The 18,823-nt window shown below is 41.7% G+C and overlaps 1 protein-coding gene across 7 annotated transcripts in view; it reads right to left on the reverse strand.

Annotated features, from left to right (window-relative positions):
* Window positions 1-16,399: 16,399 nt before the first annotated feature.
* DLGAP1 (DLG associated protein 1) overlaps window positions 16,400-18,823 on the reverse strand; it is a 759,376-nt gene continuing 756,952 nt past the window's right edge. For 4 of the 7 annotated variants that reach the window (XM_033934400.1, XM_033934401.1, XM_033934398.1 and 1 more), the window contains one exon: window positions 16,400-16,713. In XM_033934400.1, the coding sequence (XP_033790291.1) occupies window positions 16,501-16,713 (213 nt within the window). In that variant the 3' untranslated portion in view covers window positions 16,400-16,500. The remainder of the gene's footprint in view (window positions 16,714-18,823) is intronic. The other 3 variants (XR_004538413.1, XR_004538412.1, XM_033934402.1) reach the window with 3 other exon arrangements.

The raw sequence follows: 18,823 nt of genomic DNA on the forward strand, positions 1-18,823 counted from the left end.
TCCAGAATTGTTCACAATATTCTTAATGATGTCTCACCAGAGTCTTATACTTGGTCATCATTACCTCCTTTTTCCTACTGGCCATTCCCCTCTTGAAGCACCCAAGCTTTCTCTGTCACCTTTTCTATCTGTTTTGCCACCTTCAGATCATCACATATGATCACGTCCATGTCCCAGCCCTCTTTTGTGCACAAAGGTTTTTCACCCCCCTAAATTGTAACATTCCCTTGGGTTTTTGTAGCCCAAATGTATGACCTTGCATTTCTTAGCATTAAATTTAAGCTGCCAAATTCCAGACCATTCCTCAAGCTTCGCTAGGTCCTTCCTCATGTTATCCACACCAAAAGGGATGTTTATCCTATTGCATGTTTTGATATTATCTGCAAAGAGGCAAACTTTATCAGACATCCTTTCTGCAATACCGCTAACAAAAATGTTAAAAAAAATAGGCTCTTAACTATATTATATTTTAGTTAATGCCATTTCCTCCTTCATGCATATTGGAAGCAAATGGAATGATGAGCTGGTAGAATTGTTAGATGATTTTGGTTGGGAGGTGATGTGGCCTTGCATTTGGTGTGCTGTGAATGGATGGAATTAATGACTAGATTATTACATTATACTGTATATATCCTTGGGGAGGGCGGGCACTGCAGGTCTGTATTGATGTAGAAGTCCTGCTCATTCATGGCTTATTGCTGTTGCCAAGTCAATGCAGAGATTAGGGAGACGTTGGGCATGTTCTTTACTCTCACTCTCCTTTTGTGTTTGTCAGGTTATTGGAAAGATGCAGTTCTCCTAGAGCAGGGGTGTAAAGTCCCTCCTCGAGGGCTGCAATCCAGTTGGGTTTTCAGGATTTCCCCAATGAATATGTATGAGATCTATTTGGGGAAATCCTGAAAACCTGACTGGATTGCGGCCCTCGAGGAGGGACTTTGACACCCCTGTCCTAGAGGATGATCAGAAACCAGTTGATTCACATAGCCAGGTACACCATTGCTACAGCCTGCTGGTGCTAACATTTAAAAAGGAGATAAAGCAGTTTTTAACTAAGATGGGAGCCATACTGCCGCAAATAACTAGAACGCACTGTATGTCTTTGCACTAAAAATTCTACACAGCTGTTTGATCACTACTTTTTCCAGTATTCTTACAAGTTATTATCTATTCTATTCTTATATATTTATATTATTATTAATATTCCGCAGTATTCTCACAATAGATTCTAGACCAGTGTTCTTCAACCTTTTGACACCTATGGACCGGCGGAAATAAAATAATTATTTTGTGGACTGGCACCGGTCCGCAGACCGGCAGTTGAAGAACACTGGGCTAAGTCATGGGCCAGACCCCGCCCATCTCCGCCCAATCTCTGCCCCAGACTCTGTCCCCATAATAGTATTAATTGTAACATTATTTTTTCCAAAACTACACAAAGCACAATGTATGCTTCTCAACATTCATTCCTACCAGAACACAGATAATCCCTATGCAAATACGGGACTAAAAACTAAAAGTACTAATATATACAATTGAAAGCCTAAGAATCAAGACTCTGCATGCAGTACAACCCCCAGAGAAAAAGAAACAAATACATTTCTTCCTGAACAGTGCAAAATACAGACAGCAGATGTAAATCAATCACTAAATTTCAAACTAAAATCATTCCTCCTACCTTTGTTGTCTCCCTCCCTCCATGCTGTGCCTTAACTCCTGCCTGGCCATTTTATGCCACCCCCGACATTATCTTCGGGCCAACTCTCTCTCCCTCACTGCTGCAGTGCACAAAGTTGCGGGCAGCAGCTCCTTGCACATCCCACACTTCATTCAGAAGCATTCCATCTGATGTTGCAACGTCAGAGAGGTTTCCGGTTCAGGCGCAAGACACGCTTAGGAGCCGCTGCCCGCATCTTTGTTCACTGCAGCACTGAGGAAGAGGGAGCCAGCCTGAAGATAATGCCGCATCGATCACACCGCGGACTGTCGGCTGAAGAACACTGTCTTGGGCCAGATGCATGTCCCGGCCCTGCGGACCAGCAGGAAATTTCGGAGGACCAGTGGTTGAAGAATACTGTTCTAGACAGATAACAACAATTTAAAAAAATATTGTGTCCATACAAAATTATTCATTTAACAATCATTAAAGCATTTTTAATAATTTTCTAAATATATAATAAGAAGAAACTTTTCTTAGTGCAGTTGGAAGATGATTCCAAAGCTTTGTTTCTATAAACTCAAAAGATTTGTTCATCAAAGATTTCAAACAACCATATGAACTTATAGAATAGCCAAGCCTCAATGTCTATTCATACCAGGAGGTAGCTCTATTTATTGGGAAAGTTATATACTTCATTATACCTTCTGGTCCTATTCCCTGCAACAATTTATATATATGTATAACCAGTTTAATATTTACTCTCTTCTCAATCTTCAACCAATGTAATTGATTGAGAAGAGGAGTAACAACCCGGTCATATCTCTGCAATATATATCATCAAGCTAATATCTGTATTATTGTGTTATACAGTACTTTATTTCTACAGCTCTGCCCTTTGTGGAACAGATTGCATCTGGCAATATTACGTCCCATTTGTTATGTCACAATGACCTTTTTCATTGCAGTAGAAACCTACTTCCTATTCAGGATGTTACATGCTTGCATGTCTTTAGTGGGATTCAGTGTATAAACTGGTTATGGAATTCAGATTGCAAAATCAATCTAAGGTCCTATTACTAAAAGTGCACTCAGCAGTTAGCTTGTGAATTAGCATATGGTAACAGCACATGGTCATGGTTACCTTTAATGCACTGGCATGACAGCACGCACTAAGGCCCCGATTCTGTAAATGGCGCCTAAAACATAAGCGCCTAGGAATGCGATGCATAGCGGATAATCATGAATTAAACGCTGTTTATAGAATCACATCTAGAGGCATCTAAACTGGACTTAGGCACCGATAAGCATCGAAACATTAGGTGTTTCCTATTTATACCAGTGTTTTCTTGGCCTACAGTAAATACCATAGCTTAAGTCTAATTTCAGCACCTACATGCAAAACATGCCCATGATCTGCTCTTAACCACACACACTTTCTTGGATTAGGTGCCTAGCTAAAGCTGCAATAGAATAGACACCCAGATGGTGTGAATAACATGAAGAAAGACCTAGTGAAACTTGAATGCTCTGAAATTTGGCAGCTAAACTTTAATGCTAACAAATGCAAGGTCATGCATTTGGGCTGCAAAAACCTGAAGCAATGGTAAAGTTTAGGGAGTGAAGAACTTATGTGCGGGACTTGGGTGTGATTGTATGTGATGATCTTAAGGTGGCCAAACAGGTAGAAAAGGTGACAGTGAAAGCTAGAAGGATGCTAGGGTACATAGGGAGAGGTATGGCCAGTTGGAAAAAAGAGGTATTGATGCCCCTGTATAAGACTCTGCTGGGACCTCATTTAGAATATTGTGCACAATTCTGGAGACCACACCTTCAAAAAGATATAAACAGGATAGAGTCGGTCCAGAGGAAGGCTACACAAATGGTCTGTGGTCTTCGTCATAAGGCGTATGGGGACAGACTTAAATATCTCAATATGTATACTTTAAAGGAAAGGCGGGAGTGGGGATGTTTAAATGCTTACATGGCGTAAATCAGCGGTCTCAAACACGCGGCCCACGGGCCGCATGCGGCTCTCCAGGTGCTATTTTGCGGCCCGCAGTCTGGATGCGATCAAAACAGCATTTCTCTTCCCCCTTCCCTTCCTTTTGGAGCAGCAGTGTGTTTGGCCGGCTCAGTCGATCGTTCCGTTCAAAGCCGCGGGTTGGCAGCTCCTCGCGCTATCCACTCTTGCATCGGAAGCCTCTCTGACGTCACAACATCAGAGAGGCTTCAGATGCATGCGCGGATCTCGCAAGGAGCCGCCACCTGCAGCTTTGAACAGAACGATCAACTGAGCCGGCCAGACACGCTGCTGCTCTATAAGGAAGGGAAGGGAAGGGAAGGGGAAAGAGAAATGCTTCTGCTGCATAGGAAAGGCGGACCCTAGGGCTGCTGCTGTACAGGGAAAGGGAGAGGGGGGAAAGGGAAAGAGAAATGCTTCTGGTGCACAGGAAAGGGGGAAGGGAAATGCTGCTTCTTTTGCTGCTGCACCAAATTGGGGAAAGAGAGGGAAGGAAGGAGAAGGAAGACAAGAGAGACGAGAGGAACAAGAGAAGCCAAGTTCATGGGAGGGAGGGAAGGAAAGGAGATACCAGACCATGGAGGCGGAGGGAGAGATGCCAGGGCATGGGGGGAGGGAAGGAGACAGATGCCAGACCAGGGGAAAGGAAGGAAGGAGGGAGGGAGAGAAAGGAAGGAAAGAGATGCCAGACCATGGAAATAGGACGGAAGAAGAGAGAGAGATGAAGGGAAGGTAAGACATGGAAATATAGATTTTGAAAAGAAAGCAGAAAAATTGAACATTAAGTTAATGCCAAAGATGGATGCAAACGAATTTACTGGAGTATACTCAGGGATATAGAGTAAATATACTCAAGGCCAGAAAAGAACTATGATAATACCACCGAACTGGCCTACATTGGTGTCAAACCTGTGGAGAGTGACCAAAATGATATATTATAAAAATACTCAGAGATTTGAAACTCTGAAGGGAAGGTTGTGAAACCTCCCTTGGGACAAGAGTTTACCTTCCAGTCATTGTTATTTTATAAAAAAGACTTTGGTCACAACCTCCAAAGGTCTGTGTAAAAAATGGTTTCAAAATTTTCAAAGTATATCCAAACAATTTGCTATGTTTAAAGTTTTGCTAATGTCACTGCGTCTTACTTTAGGTGTCCACAATGTGAATGTCCATCAACTTAGGCATCCAAATAAAGTGGATAATAAGTCAAATTAATTACCGTATTTTTCGCTCCATAAGACACACTTTTTTCCCCAAAAAGGTGGGTGGAAAAAAGAGTGGATTCTATGGAGTGAATACCCAACCCTCCCCCCCACCCGTTACCTTATTTAGACCGTTGCCTGCTGCTGCCGCAAGTACAGGAAGGGAAAAGCCAGGCAGGCGCAGCGATTGCATGCCAATGGCTGGCCCGGACTTTCTCTCCGACGTCAGAATTGATGTCAGGGTTAAGGCTTCAGGGCGAGCGGTGTGCAATCACTGCACCCGCCTGGCCCGTCCCAGCAATTTGTTCCGTTTGGAAGGAGTGAGTGAAGCACCGCTGGCTCCCAGCTCATCCCTCGCTCTCGGGACGCTCTCGGTGCCGCGCTGACGAGTTCAACCCGCTGCTGAGTCAGGAGTTCCCTGCCCCCCGCCGCTGTTGCTTCATCGACGTGTCCTCACAGCGGCAGCAGCGGGAGGGAGGCAATTAAAACCAGTGGGTGAGCAGGATAGGCTTGGGAGGGTGGAAGAGGACAGAGGCTGGAAGGCAGTAAAGGGAACATAGGGGGGAGGGAGGGGGGGACAATTTTTGGGCCTGAGGAAGGAAAGAAAGAAAGAAATTACCAGACAACGGGGTGAGGAAAAGGACAAAGGCTGGAAGGCATTGAGGGGGACATAGGAGGGAGGGAGGAAGGGATAATTTTGGGGCCTGAGGAAGGAAGAAAAGAAAGAAATCACCAGACAATAAAGGTAGGAAAAATGATTTTATTTTCAATTTAGTGATCAAAATGTGTCAGTTTTGAGAATTTATATCTGCTGTCTATATTTTACACTATATTTTCTATTTTTCTATAGTTGTTACTGAGGTGACATTGCATATTTTAAAAAGTCATCTGCCTTGACATCTGTGACCTGTCCCTGCCCACCCTGTGCCCTGTCCCAGCCTACCACTAGACCACCAGAGGGGGAACAGAGAACAAAGCCTGGCAGGGAGGGGGGGTTGGGGGTTGGGTGCAGAGCCTGGCAGGGAGAATTTGGTTCAGAATGTTTTTTTTTCTTATTTTCCTCCTCTAAATCTAGGGAGCATCTTATGGTCAAGTGTGTCTTATGGAGCGAAAAATATGGTACTTTAACGTATTAATTGGAACTTAGACGTCCAAATGCTGGACGTCCATTTACAGAATCGCATGCCACTCAGCGCCCGAACATGTCTACTTAATGCCTAAAATGTAGGCGTTGCAAAACCAGGTCTACTTTTGAGTGTGAGCTGTGTGCTAGGTAGGTGGGAGTTATGTGGACGTGACATAAGCGTGCCATAGGTGTCTGTTTATAGGTGAACAGGGCTTTTATTTTTGAGATATAGAGGACTCCAGGTTGATATTAAGCTAAAAATATGTTTTTAATAATGCATTACTTAAGGAAAGCATATGAAAAAAAATATATTGTATACTAAACCTCATTTCCAAAATGTTAAGAACATAAAAGGAAATACACTACTCACACAAGGGCTGCAGTAGTTCAGAGCAAGTAGACGTGTCTAATGCACAATCTTGACATCATTGTGACATCATCAATATGCACTTAGATGGCAGAATGCCACTATAAAACAATAGGAACTTCTGCCTGATCAAAAGGTTCTGTAGCTCAGCGGTTAAAGATACTGCTTCCATCATCTAAAGTTCATGCGTTCAAATCCACCCCTCCCCCTCCAATACTTTCACGGCTTCTTATTTACTCTCATTCAAGAGTATGGATTGTGGACTTTGCCATTTACATTAGCACTCTGCCCTTTCCAGGGTCCAGAGGGAAACTTATTTTTACCCTGAGGTGCCTAGGATCTCCTAAGGTATCATCTCACATGGCAGGAACTCCTGTCTTAAAGGAAGCACCTATAGTTCAGTGGTTAAAGACACTGCTTCAATTTTCCACAGATCATGGGTTCAAATCCCAAGTATGGTCAGATACCCTAGCACATATTCCTATATTTTTTAGTGACATTCTGCCATCTAGATGCATCTTGATGACGTCACAATGATGTCAAGATTGTGCATCAGGCACGTCCACTAGCTCTGACCTACAGCCATTGTAAATAGTGTATCTCCTTTTCTTTTCTTAACATTTCGGAAATTAAGTTTAGTATGCAATATACAGTATATATATTTTTTCACGTGCTTTGCTTGAGTAATGCATTATTAAACACATTTTGAGCTTAATATTAACCTGGAGTCTTTAGTCCCCAAAATAGAAGTTTAGTATGCTTTGGTTAAGTAATGCATTATTAAACATCAAAAAATAGAGGCCCCGCTCACCTATTTGCAGATGTCTCAAGCACGCCTAAGTGATGCATATCTAGAGCCCAACTCATGCTCAATAGTAGACCTGCTTTTGCAAGCAGTCTCTAAAAGGATTTAGTATGCAATATATACTTTTTTTCATCTATGTCAGTGTATCGCAAATTGTATGCCATGGCACATTAGTGTGCCTTTAGAGATTTTAAGTGTGCCGTGGCTCACTGGGCAGGAAGAGAGGTTTCAGCACCTGTGTCAGCTGACTTCTACTGTCATGTTTGTCGCATATCTGCCGTGACTCCTGCCTTCCTCGACTCCGCACCCCCGGACCAGCAGCGGCAGCCCTGTGTGCTTTTAACTTCAGCACACAGCTGCTGCTAAGCAGTAGTTTATCTATGGTTCATCAGGCAACCTCAGGGCCTTTGCTAGGCCATCCCACATCACATCATCGAAGCAGGCCAGCCTAGCAAAAGCTCCGAGGCTGCCTGATGAAACTGGGGGAAAACTACTGCTAGCGGGAGCCGTGTGCTGAAGTTAAAAGCACACAGTGAACTGCTGCTAGGTTAGACAGAAGAGGTACTGGACAGGAAAGGGAGAATGGGTACTGCTGAACATGGGGAGCAAGGAAGGGGGAAGTGGTACTGCTGGACAGGGGGGAGGAGGGAAGGGAGAAGGAGTAATGCTGGATGGGGAGGAGGGAAGGGGTAATGCTGGACAGGGGGAGGAGGAAAGGGGTACTGCTGGACAGGGGGGGTAAAAGGAAGGAAGAAGAGGTGCTGCTGGACCTGGCAGAAAGGAAGGGAAAGGAAAGGTGCTACACACAGGAGGGGAGGGTGAGATGGTGCATGGGGAGAGAGCATGTTGGGTTGGGGAGGTGAGAAGGAGGGATGCCTCTGAGGGAAGAGGCAAGGACAGAGAGCGAAAGCATGCAGGAGGCAGAAAGCGTTGGACTCATGGAGAGGGTGAGATAGATGGGGAGGACAGAAAGGAGGGAAGGAGAAATGTTATACTCTGGGGAAGGGGGCAGGGAGTGAAAAGATGACCTCATGGAGAGAGAGAGAGAGAGAGAGAGAGAGATTGGTTGAAGGAGGGAAGGAGGACCAGAGGAAAAGCATGCAGGAGGAAGAGAGAAAAAAATTTTGGACAGGTGGAAAGGAGGGAGAAATGTTGGACTGGGAGGGGACCAGAAAGGAGGAAGAGAAGGGAGATGGATTGCAGGGGACAGAAAGGAGGAAGGGAAAGAGAAATGTTACACTGGGGGGGGGGGGGTAGAGATGACTAAAGGAAGGGAGAGATACCAGACCAGGGAATGGAAGGGAAGGAGGGGAGTCTGGTAGTGCAATAGAAATAATAATAGTAGTAGTAGTAGTAAAGAGAGATGCCAGATTATGGGAAGGAGAGGAGAGAGATGCCAGACTGGGAAGGGGGGAAAGGAAGGAGAGAGATGTCATCGGATCACTGGGGGGGAAGGAGTGAAGGAGAAAGATGTCAGGCCATGGAAATAGGGAAGGAAGGAGAGAGAGGAAATATTGAATGTTAAGTTAATGCCAAAGATGGATGCAAGGCAGAACGTGAAGACAGAGAGAAAAACAGTCAATGGACAAAAAGACTCTGGAAGCATAGTTAAAAGCTCAGAAAAATAAAGTCACCAAAGGTAGGGAAAATGATTTTATTTTCAATATAGTGATTGAAATGTGTCAGTTTTGAGAATTTATATCTGTTGTATATATTGGGTGTATATGAAAAATTGATGGAAAAAAATTGCATTACCATTAGTAAAGGGAGTGGGATCTGGGGAAGAGCTTGGGTGGGTCTAGCGTCGTTTGGGAGGTCTGTGGTTGGGGGTACTTGGTTGATATTTGTAAGAATTCCTTGCTGGCATGCCTTACTGGCATCCCTCTGCACATGCATGGATGTCAGTGTGATGATGTCACGCATGCGCATGATGTCATCACGGCGAAGTCCGCGCACTTCTGTGTGCTCTGAGCCATGGCCACTACCTTTAGTGTGCCCCGGTTCGAGAAAATTTGAGAGGCACTGATCTACGTTGAGGAACATAGAGGCCAAATGAGGAACTGCATAAGTGTTGAAGGTACGTGCTTGATATTTATCCTAGAGAAATGCCTGTTTCTAAATCAAGAGGATATAAACTTCATTTTGGAATTTACATGTGGTTTACTATCTTAGTGTACGTGGTGCAATGGTTAGAGCTACAGCCTTAGCACCCTGATGTTGTTGGTTTGAATCCCACTCTGCTCCCTGTGATAGAAGCAAAATAAAAAAAGGATTAAAAGATAAATAAAATACAATAGTGGTGCCAGCATTTCACTGCATACAATTTTAATGAAAAACAGCATAAAATCACCATTCTAATGACGTCATGAGACGCGATAACGTTGTAGACATTGTGAAGACATCTATGTGACGCCTGAAAGGCGATTCTGTAAAAGACGTCTATTTAGATGTGTCTAGACTCGCTGAGCAGCGCTGAGCGCAATTCCCTATAGTACGTCTATGCATTATAGAATCGCGCTCAGCATTTTCCCGCTGGACGTCTACACGACACCTAATTTTCAGACGCCCTTTACAGAATTTGGCCCAATGTGTCCAGCATCTCTCTTTTTTTCCTCTCCAAGATGTCCAGCATCTCCTTCAGCATCTCTGCCTCTTAGCACTCTCTCATTGCTGCCGCACTGTAGCTCTAAAAAAAAGTCAGCATGGCAGGTGTGGGTCCTTGAGTATTTGTACATGCTCAAGGCCTGTCATGTTGTGTCCCTTCCAAATAAGGAGTGGGTTTTGGTGGGCATGAGCTGCACAGGTATTCGTTGTAGCACAGTTTAACCACTGACTTCTGCTGTGCCAGTGCTGCCCCCTGATTTGTGCAGCCCTAAGCAGATACCTAGTCCACCTAGTGGCTGAGCCAGCCCTACTGCTCACTGAGCAGCCATTCCATACTTACTCCTCCCCCACCCAGAAGAGGTTTTTAGCGCTGCCCGGTGCACTGAATGCTCTGCGCTGCTCCAATGCTCATAGGAACTCTATGACCATCAGAAAAAAAAAGGCTGCAATTAATCCAAAATACTGCCGTGAAACTGATCCACAATGCAAAAAAATATGATCATGTTACCACTCTGTTGATTAAATCCCATTGGCTTCCGGTAAGCCACCGCATTACTTTTAAATTACTGTTTTTAGTTTTTAAAGCTTTGAGTTATAATGAACCACAATTTATTAATAGGTGGTTAATCCCATACAGCACTTCACGATCTCTCCACTCGACTTCCCACAATCTTCTTTCCGTTCCCTCGATGAAAGTTATAGGAATTAGACGGCACGACATGTTTTCTGTAATGGCCCCCCAATCATGGAACCTCCTACCTCAATACATTAGAGAATTAAAAGATTTACCCTCATTTAAAAAAAACCTTAAAAACATCTCTTTTTAAAATGCATATGATTCCTAGCTTTCAAATTAACAATTTTTATTTAAGTAGCCAAAATTACCCCCCCTTTTTGTTTATTCCTTTTATGTTTTTCTTTCTCTCCTATTTAAAGATTGTAACTTTCTCCCCATTTTCCCACACAATTCTTGTAAGTTTTAGCCCACAATATAAAAGTCATTTTGTACGTCAGCACCAATATTTTATCTGCACATTTATATTATGTTGTACATCGCTTAGCAATCTAAATAAGCGATTCATTAAGAACGAATAAACTTGAACTTGAACATCAGAGCAGTGTAGAGCATTCAGCATGCTGGCTGGTGCTAAAAACCTCTTCTTCACTTATGTAAAAGGGGTTTGTGTGTGGTGGGGGAGGGGTAAGTAGAGTCTTCAGGTAACTGAGGATTCTTCCATTCTCTGGCCACCTGTTCTTTATACACTGCTATCCGCTGCTGTGTTTGTACTTTCTGGGCATTTTTTTTAATGTTCCAGTGAAAGCCCACAGCCTTTACAAGTAGTGCATTCATTATTTTATTAATTTTCTCTTTTTATTTTTATACAATATGGGAAACATATATTTATGTACATTATTTTCTGTCCACACACAAACTAGATAGTCATATGAAACTCCAAATTCATAAAGCCATAAAAATGCGCTCCAATTTTCTTATCAAAACATTTTCAAATTAGTGACTTCTTTAAAATCTGAACACTATGAAAACCACATTTAGGGGTTTCAGGTATACCAGTGATTCATGTTCAAGTAATTGTATTTTATTTTAAGTATACAATACAACATTAAAAGAAAACAGTAAATACCCAATAGAAGGTTAAAATCAAAGTGATGATGTACACAAATATTGATGCAACACTGTTAAAATAAACTCCAATATATTACAAATAAATTAGTTCTCTTTACCTTTCAGATATCAAAATTTTTAATCCATTTCTTTTCATCATTCTTTACAAAAGGGTTATGAGAAAATGTATGGAAAGGTCTGCAAAAAATATAATAAATACCTATTTTTTTAAAATCAACCTTCAATATAGATATATCAGAGGCAAAAAAAAACCCCACATACTTTTTTTGTTCCCCCTTTCACTTGGAAAACCAAAGTGACAGCTCTGCACTAGATCTAAATAAGATAATTTATCACACAGCTGGGCAAGTCAAGACATAACAAAGGGATAATTGGTACAAATGATCACAACATAGCTGGTTGAGCAGAGTTATAAAAGTTGTGTCCAAAGTTAAAGTGTCCCAGGTCAAGTGATTGATAGTGTCAAAGAGGAAAAAGGTACCAATCTAGAGCCAACTATGTCCTCCTATTGCATTGTCGGTTATCCTACAGTACATGAACTAGATGGAAGTCTCTGTCTTTGAAACACATTCTCCAATTCTGTGGACAAAACCTTCGGAAACACAGGGGCCCGAATGGTTCCAGGAAGCTAAGTAAAGGCTTTCCCTGTAGATCTCAGTCTTTATCTACATGACATGGCAAACATACACCTAAGTATCGATAACATGTAAAACCCTGATCAAAAAATTCTGATCTATAATTATGATTAGTGTGCAAAAGGTACAGGTCTTCACTGTTTGTAACAATAGGGTGTGATTCACTTTTGGCAAAAAAAAAGATATGTTATAATCATGAGAAGCCAATCTGGGTTTTTGCTCTGCTTTGTAAGGGTCGAACACAAATGAACTGCAGAGGTATATCTGGAATTTCAGCTGGGTGTTGCTTTGTATAGCAAAAACAGTATACTTATAAATAAGTGCAAAGTAGTTTATAATAATTGGTGCAAAACCATATCAAATTATACAGTAGTTGGCACTGTAACTCATACTGTAGGCCTCGTACATGAATAGTATATGTCCATTAAGTAACCAATGAATGCTCTGGTTTTTGAGTGCACATGCTCCAGTTCTAACAATTCTCGTAATGTTATGGGCTGCATTGGATTTCTGATCACTGCAGTACAAAATCTGATAAGTAATGATTTCTTAGCCCTTATCTTGAATACCAAAGCAGTAAATGTTTGTGTCCTGCCTATAAAGATATACAGTTTGCTCAATTTCTATGGATGCAAGAGGTAGCAAATTCTATAATAGTTGTGGAATGTTTGAACGAAGACATCTGGTGTCAGATCCACCTTTCCTTTCTAGCACCTGGCTATGGTGTGGATTGTATTTGATCTCTGGCATGATATCTAATGCACATTTTAGAAAGGCATTGCTCTAGTGATAGTCTCTACAATATTTGAGAATTAGGTAGTGAGATGTTGAGAGTTATCTCATTCTGGAAGTTAAAAGTCAGGTAAAGAACACTGGAAGCCCTAATTTCATCATAGGGCTGCAAACTGATATTAGGAATATTTGTCAACATGCTAATTAAAAATCATGTCCTTCTATCTATGTAAGAGTGCAAATATGGCTGTGTCAGACCAGCTGAGTTATGTGCTGGTAAGGACTACATAATTCACGTAGAGGGTAATTTTGCAACACAGCTCCTAGACTAAGAGAAAAAGGCACCAATTTGTAGCCTATTATATATTTATATTAAAACATATAGGCAACTATGGGGCCCTTTTACTAAAGCTGCAGCAAAAGTGGCCTTAGTGCACCCTTACCATGGGTCTTTTCTGTGCGCTAAGGCCATTTTTGCCGCAGCTGGCAGATGGGCCATTGGGCAGACTAGATGGGCCATTTGGCCTTTATCTGCCATCATTTCTGGAATTAATGGCTATGTGCTAATTGCGCAATTAGCGTGAAGGCATTAAAAATATTATCATATGAATCCTTACCACCACCCATTTTGTAGCTAGTAAGGGCTCCCGAGCTAACCCCACGCTAATCCGTTAGTAATAATGCCCCGCATGCTGATTAGCATTCTCACACCCACTCTCCACCCCTAACACGCTCCCCTTCCCAGAAAATTTGAAATTTATTTTTTTAGCACGTGCAAATTGGCCATTTTATCATGGGACGTTAGCGAATGTCCCTCAGTAACCCTTTTTAATGTGCAATAAGTGCATGCTAGCACTTACCAGTTTAGTAAAAAGACCCCCTCTGTATCTTTATAAAGTATTAGCACAAATTCCACAGAAACTGTACCTAAAATGACATTTATGCCTGCATGGAAGCAAGTGTAAATGTTTGCATGTAGAGTTTGTGTGAACGTGTATAAATTGCAACTCTACCCGTGCTCCACTGAAACTCCACCCAACCCTACACTAAAGTTACATACAAGTATAAGCATGCTTATCATTGTGTGAAAATGCTTTTATAAAATTACCCTTATCATGTTTTGCTTCTAATAGCAGCGAAACTCAGCAGTCAGGATGACCAGCTCTGGTCCTCTAGGGCTACAAATAGATGTGGGTTTGAGAATAATCAATGGGCAAACTAGTCTGGTTCTTGGACCATATCTGTGGAAATATGTCTACAAAAGCCACTGGGCATATCCAGAGAAGCAGACCTATTTGTAGTTCTTAAGAATCAGAGCTGGACATTCAATAGATAGAATAAGGCTGTGGAATTTCAGTCTTGTACTGAAAACATAGGCTAATTGAGATGCCAAAGCTATGCGTGTGAAACAGGGAATCAAACATTTGGAACACAAGATTAAGAGGAATAGTTAGTCTCAGGTATCAACCATTTGATGTGCAGCAGTCTGATCCATAGCTGAGCATAAAACCAAAAGCAAGCTTTGTAAGATATCATAATTAACATTTACCACATTTCAATATCAGGTGGCTGGAATATGATAACCCCATCAGGATAACAGAAGAGAGAAACAAGATTAAACTTTGACCAGTGTTATCCCACAGGTTACTTTACAATTCTCAATAACTTTATAAAAGAGATCTTAAAAACAAACAAACCCCAAAACAACTTAATATATGAACACTAAAGTGACCAGTTTTAGAAGTTTTCAGCAAATTATGGTGTTCTTATATTAAGCTGCAGGTTAAAAAGCACCACCATGGGGTGTGCTCAGGCATCCCGCAGTAGTTTGGGGATTGGTGTGCACTTCCCATGTGCTAAAAATTAGATTTTATTTTATAATCCTGGGCGCATGTCTGGGGAGAGTAGATATTGTTCTGCGCTAATCTGTTATCACAAGTACATTACCACACATTAACTGATTACCATGTGAGCTCTTGGGCCTTGATTCTATAAATGGTGTCTAACCTCTAGGCGCCATTCAGCACGGTTGTCAATCAACCGCTAGACACGGTTTATAGAATTACACCTAAGTGGTCTTAGGCACCGCTAGGCGTTAAAATCCTTAGTTACATTCCATTTAGGCCAGGGTTTTCTTGACCTAAATGAGTGTGCCTAAGGTAAGTGTCTATTGGCGTAGGGTTACCAGATTTTTGTCTGGAGAGACCCGGATATGTGGCCCCACCCCCACAAAGCCTCATCTTTGTTTTCCAACCTCCAGGCTACATCTGAAGGATCTTCAAGCAAGCGTGGATGCATGTGACATCATCCGTGCATGCTCAGAGGCCCTCCAGACGTGGCAGGGCAAACAAACAGGTTTTGGACAAACAAACAGGTTTTAGAAAGTCTGTCTGAGCACCCCTAACTCAAGCCACACCTGAACTCTGTTCCAACCATGCCCATATGCTGTGGCCTTGGTGTAGATGCTTATCTTGAAGAGCTAGGGAACTACCCAGTCAGACACCTACTGCCAAATTAATTTTTTTTAAAAATTGTTTTTTATTGGTGTTTTCAATTATCAGCATCGGTTAAGTCAACTAAAGTAAGGTTAAGCACCTAGATTGGCTAGGCTAGGTGCTCCAATCTAGACGCCTATCTGTAGGCATCTTTTATAGAATCAGGCCTTACTGCATACAAAATAGATGGTGGTAAGGGATCACATGCTAATATCCGCACATTAATGGGAAAATCAGTGTGGCCATTTTACTGCTGCACTAAAAGTGAACTCAGTGTGCGGGAAAGACCCACGCAGGAGCTAGTTCTGGCCACTCTTTAGCGCTGCTTAGTAAAATGGCCCCTCTGTTTTTTATTAAACTTCCTTTCTTTTCATTTTTATTACCTTTCAAAATTGATTATTTTTTTAAGGAAGATTAAATTTACTGTTGATTAAAATGTCTAACTAACTGATGACTGGAAATAAATTCATCCATAAATGGGTGTATAAGTACAGATTATCTAAAAAAATGATTGCAGTTCTTTCTGTTGTCTGAAGACTTTCACTTCTCAACTCGTGATCATTCCCTTTTGAGGCTCGGTGGTGAGTGATGGGGCGGGTGAAAGTAGGCGTCACTGAAATTCAGAATATAATGCACCATCTGCTATAAAGAATGAAACAAATAAATAAAAAGATGAATCCAAGGCCTAGAGTCTTTCATCTTTAATTAGGAAGACAGAAGAGTACCAAAGGACCTATTCAGAATCATCTGTTCTCCAAAATATCCTATCACTTTCCATTGCTCTACCACTGTAGACCAACCAGAAAATGGTAAGGATGGGCTGGAGATAAACAGAATGATGTACTAACTCTAGAGGTATGTATGGGCTCCATTCTTTATTTCACAGTGACAATGAAATAAAGGAAGCACTCTTTCATATGAGGCCGAGTGGTGGTGCCAGTACATATCAAAAAATATTATGAAGACATGAGTAAAGTTGCTGAAGCAGGGTTTCAGGTCATCTCTTGGAGGATCAACATCTATACCACGAGAAGCGGAAATAACCAAGATCATTACAAAATGATCACAGAGAGAGAATGACAGGGAGAGAGAGAGGGTGAGGGAGAGGGTATAAAGTTAAAGAATACCAGTATTTTATTGTTTTTGTGTTTTTAAAACAATGAGCTAGAGGGAATGGTTACAGAGCAGTTCCCCAGTCCTTCCAGTATAGGTTCATAGCCTGGTCTGGGCCTCTGGGATGTAGATCTCAATGCTATCTGCGCTTTCCGTGGCTGAGTTCTGGCGGACAGACGCAGCACGCTTGGCAGCCATCAGCCGTTTCCGGGCATCATGACGTCTGTCTGTGCTTTCCAGAGACCTGTCCCGCACAAGTGGAACCTGCCCTTTCGATGGCTTCTTTGGCACTGGAGGAGGGGCCCTTCTCTCCTGATTAAAGCAGAAGGTTCATTACTTTATACAGGTCTTGTGCAATTATTATTATTATTTTGCCTTTATTGAAATTGAATTATTATCTCTAGCACAGAGGCTCTATTCAGCAAGAAATATATGTCTGCAGGAGCAGATGTAAGGGTGTTTAAGTCCTGAATTAGTCAATCTGATTAGCTGTTTGTAGCTTGGGTGCCCTCAATCTGGCATATGCAGTCAAATATTTGTTGATGTATAGGAACCCTTATAACCAATATAGACTGTGTTTTCAACAGAATGTATTCCATTTTCTGTCTATGGCAACAAATTTGGAAAATGAGATCCTGTAAGATTAATTGAAACATTAAGGTTAAGATATAGAGCTTTGACACGTGTGTGCTGAACCTCCAAATGTTAAGAAAGTCAAAATTAAGATCAAACTGCCCGTAATATTGTAATCTACGCCAGCTCTATGGCTCTTCGGCCTATAATAAAGGTGTGAATTTGATCTGTTAAGCTAGTTTTCTATAAAGTAAAATAGGTGCCTATTTTCCTTTATAGAGTATGCTCTAAATTGGTGCATTTCTAGTGATATGTAATAAGTCCCCTTTATAGAATAAACCTTTATAGAATAAGTGCACCTTTGGAGGAGCTATAAATTTGTGCACTGACATTTGTGCAGTGGTTGAACTGGATCTGGGAGCCTATTTTATAAAGGCACAGTCACCCATATTGTCTTGATAAAATAAGACATAAGATAGGCACTGTTTGGTCATCTCTCTTAGCCATCCTGTAACAAAATTACCCCCCATACAGTATATGTTGGTCTGTAATCACCTTTTGGGGTTCTTAATATCTATTTTGAGTAGATAAACTCACCTTTTCTTTTAGTTTATCTGTTTTAGAAAAAAAAAAAAAATTTCTTTTCCAATTATTTTGAAAAACTTGCCAATCAATCCATACCAAAGATCATTCAAATTGTCTTCTGGTAACCATCCCCTTGTTCCAGAACCCTTTCTTAACAGTGTGGTTCAGCAAATGTTGCCAGATTACAGGCAAACTACCAACCAGCACAGTACACAGAAATAAGCGCCTTTAGGCATCTGAGGAATGATCTCATGCGGTCACAAAAGTTATTGCACAAGAACATCTTTGTACACTTTACATATCTAGTCCAAGAGAAAAAAAAGTATCACAACCTCAAAAAAGTTAATTGGCCCTAAGAACAATATCTATCCACTAGGAAGTAGCACTTTATTAGGCATTCATTTCGTATATGCATAAAAATAAGATTCTGTTCTACCACCAGTCCGCAGAGTATGTATTATGTGTAAATATGAGAAGGAGGAATAACAATTTCTTCATCATCATCACCACCACCACCAGCATCAAAGGCTGTCTTCAAGATGAAGGCTGGAAGCCAAGGCACACCTGTTCTCTCTGGGCCAGATTCTATAAACAGCAGCTAAGTTAGGCGCTGCTAAACGCTGCAGTTGGGGTCACCTAGCTAAGCTCCACACGGAACTCAAAATGGACTAATAAGCTTAATTGGCAAAAATGGACTAATAAGCTTAATTGGCAAAAATTAAAAACTGATTAAGAGTTTTGTGTGGAACTCGTAGCTGTGCCTACTAGCGCCTAACTATGCCTATCTGAAAGGTGAGCATGGTTAGGGGTGGAGAATAGGCGTGGTAGGACTTAGGAGTTTCCAAGCGTCTGTGTTAGGCGCCAGTAAATTAGGTCGGAAAAAAAATAGCACCTAACGTTAGGAAGCCTAGCAACGCCTAAGTCAAGTTAGGCACTGGTAGGTACGATTCTGTAAACGGTGCCTAGCAGTTAATTGACAACCACACCGAGCTATACCTAAGAGACAGTCGTAGCTAGGCGCCGTTTATAGAATCAGGCTGTCTACGCTCAGTTTTCCTGTTTAACTTGCCAAGATCTTAACCATTTTTCGATGTCATCCCTCTCTCTTTTTGACCTTCTAAGATGCTCTCCAGTACTAAGCTAGCTGTCACCAGAACTTCCAAGGAAGTGACCAGTAAGCTTCAATTTCCTTTTGACCAGATCTTCTTTCAGGGCTCTTCTGACAAACTAACATCTGATTCACTTAAAAGAGAAGATGGCTTAT

Source organism: Geotrypetes seraphini, chromosome 2 (genome assembly GCF_902459505.1).
Source record: "Geotrypetes seraphini chromosome 2, aGeoSer1.1, whole genome shotgun sequence".
Lineage (NCBI taxonomy): Eukaryota > Metazoa > Chordata > Amphibia > Gymnophiona > Dermophiidae > Geotrypetes > Geotrypetes seraphini.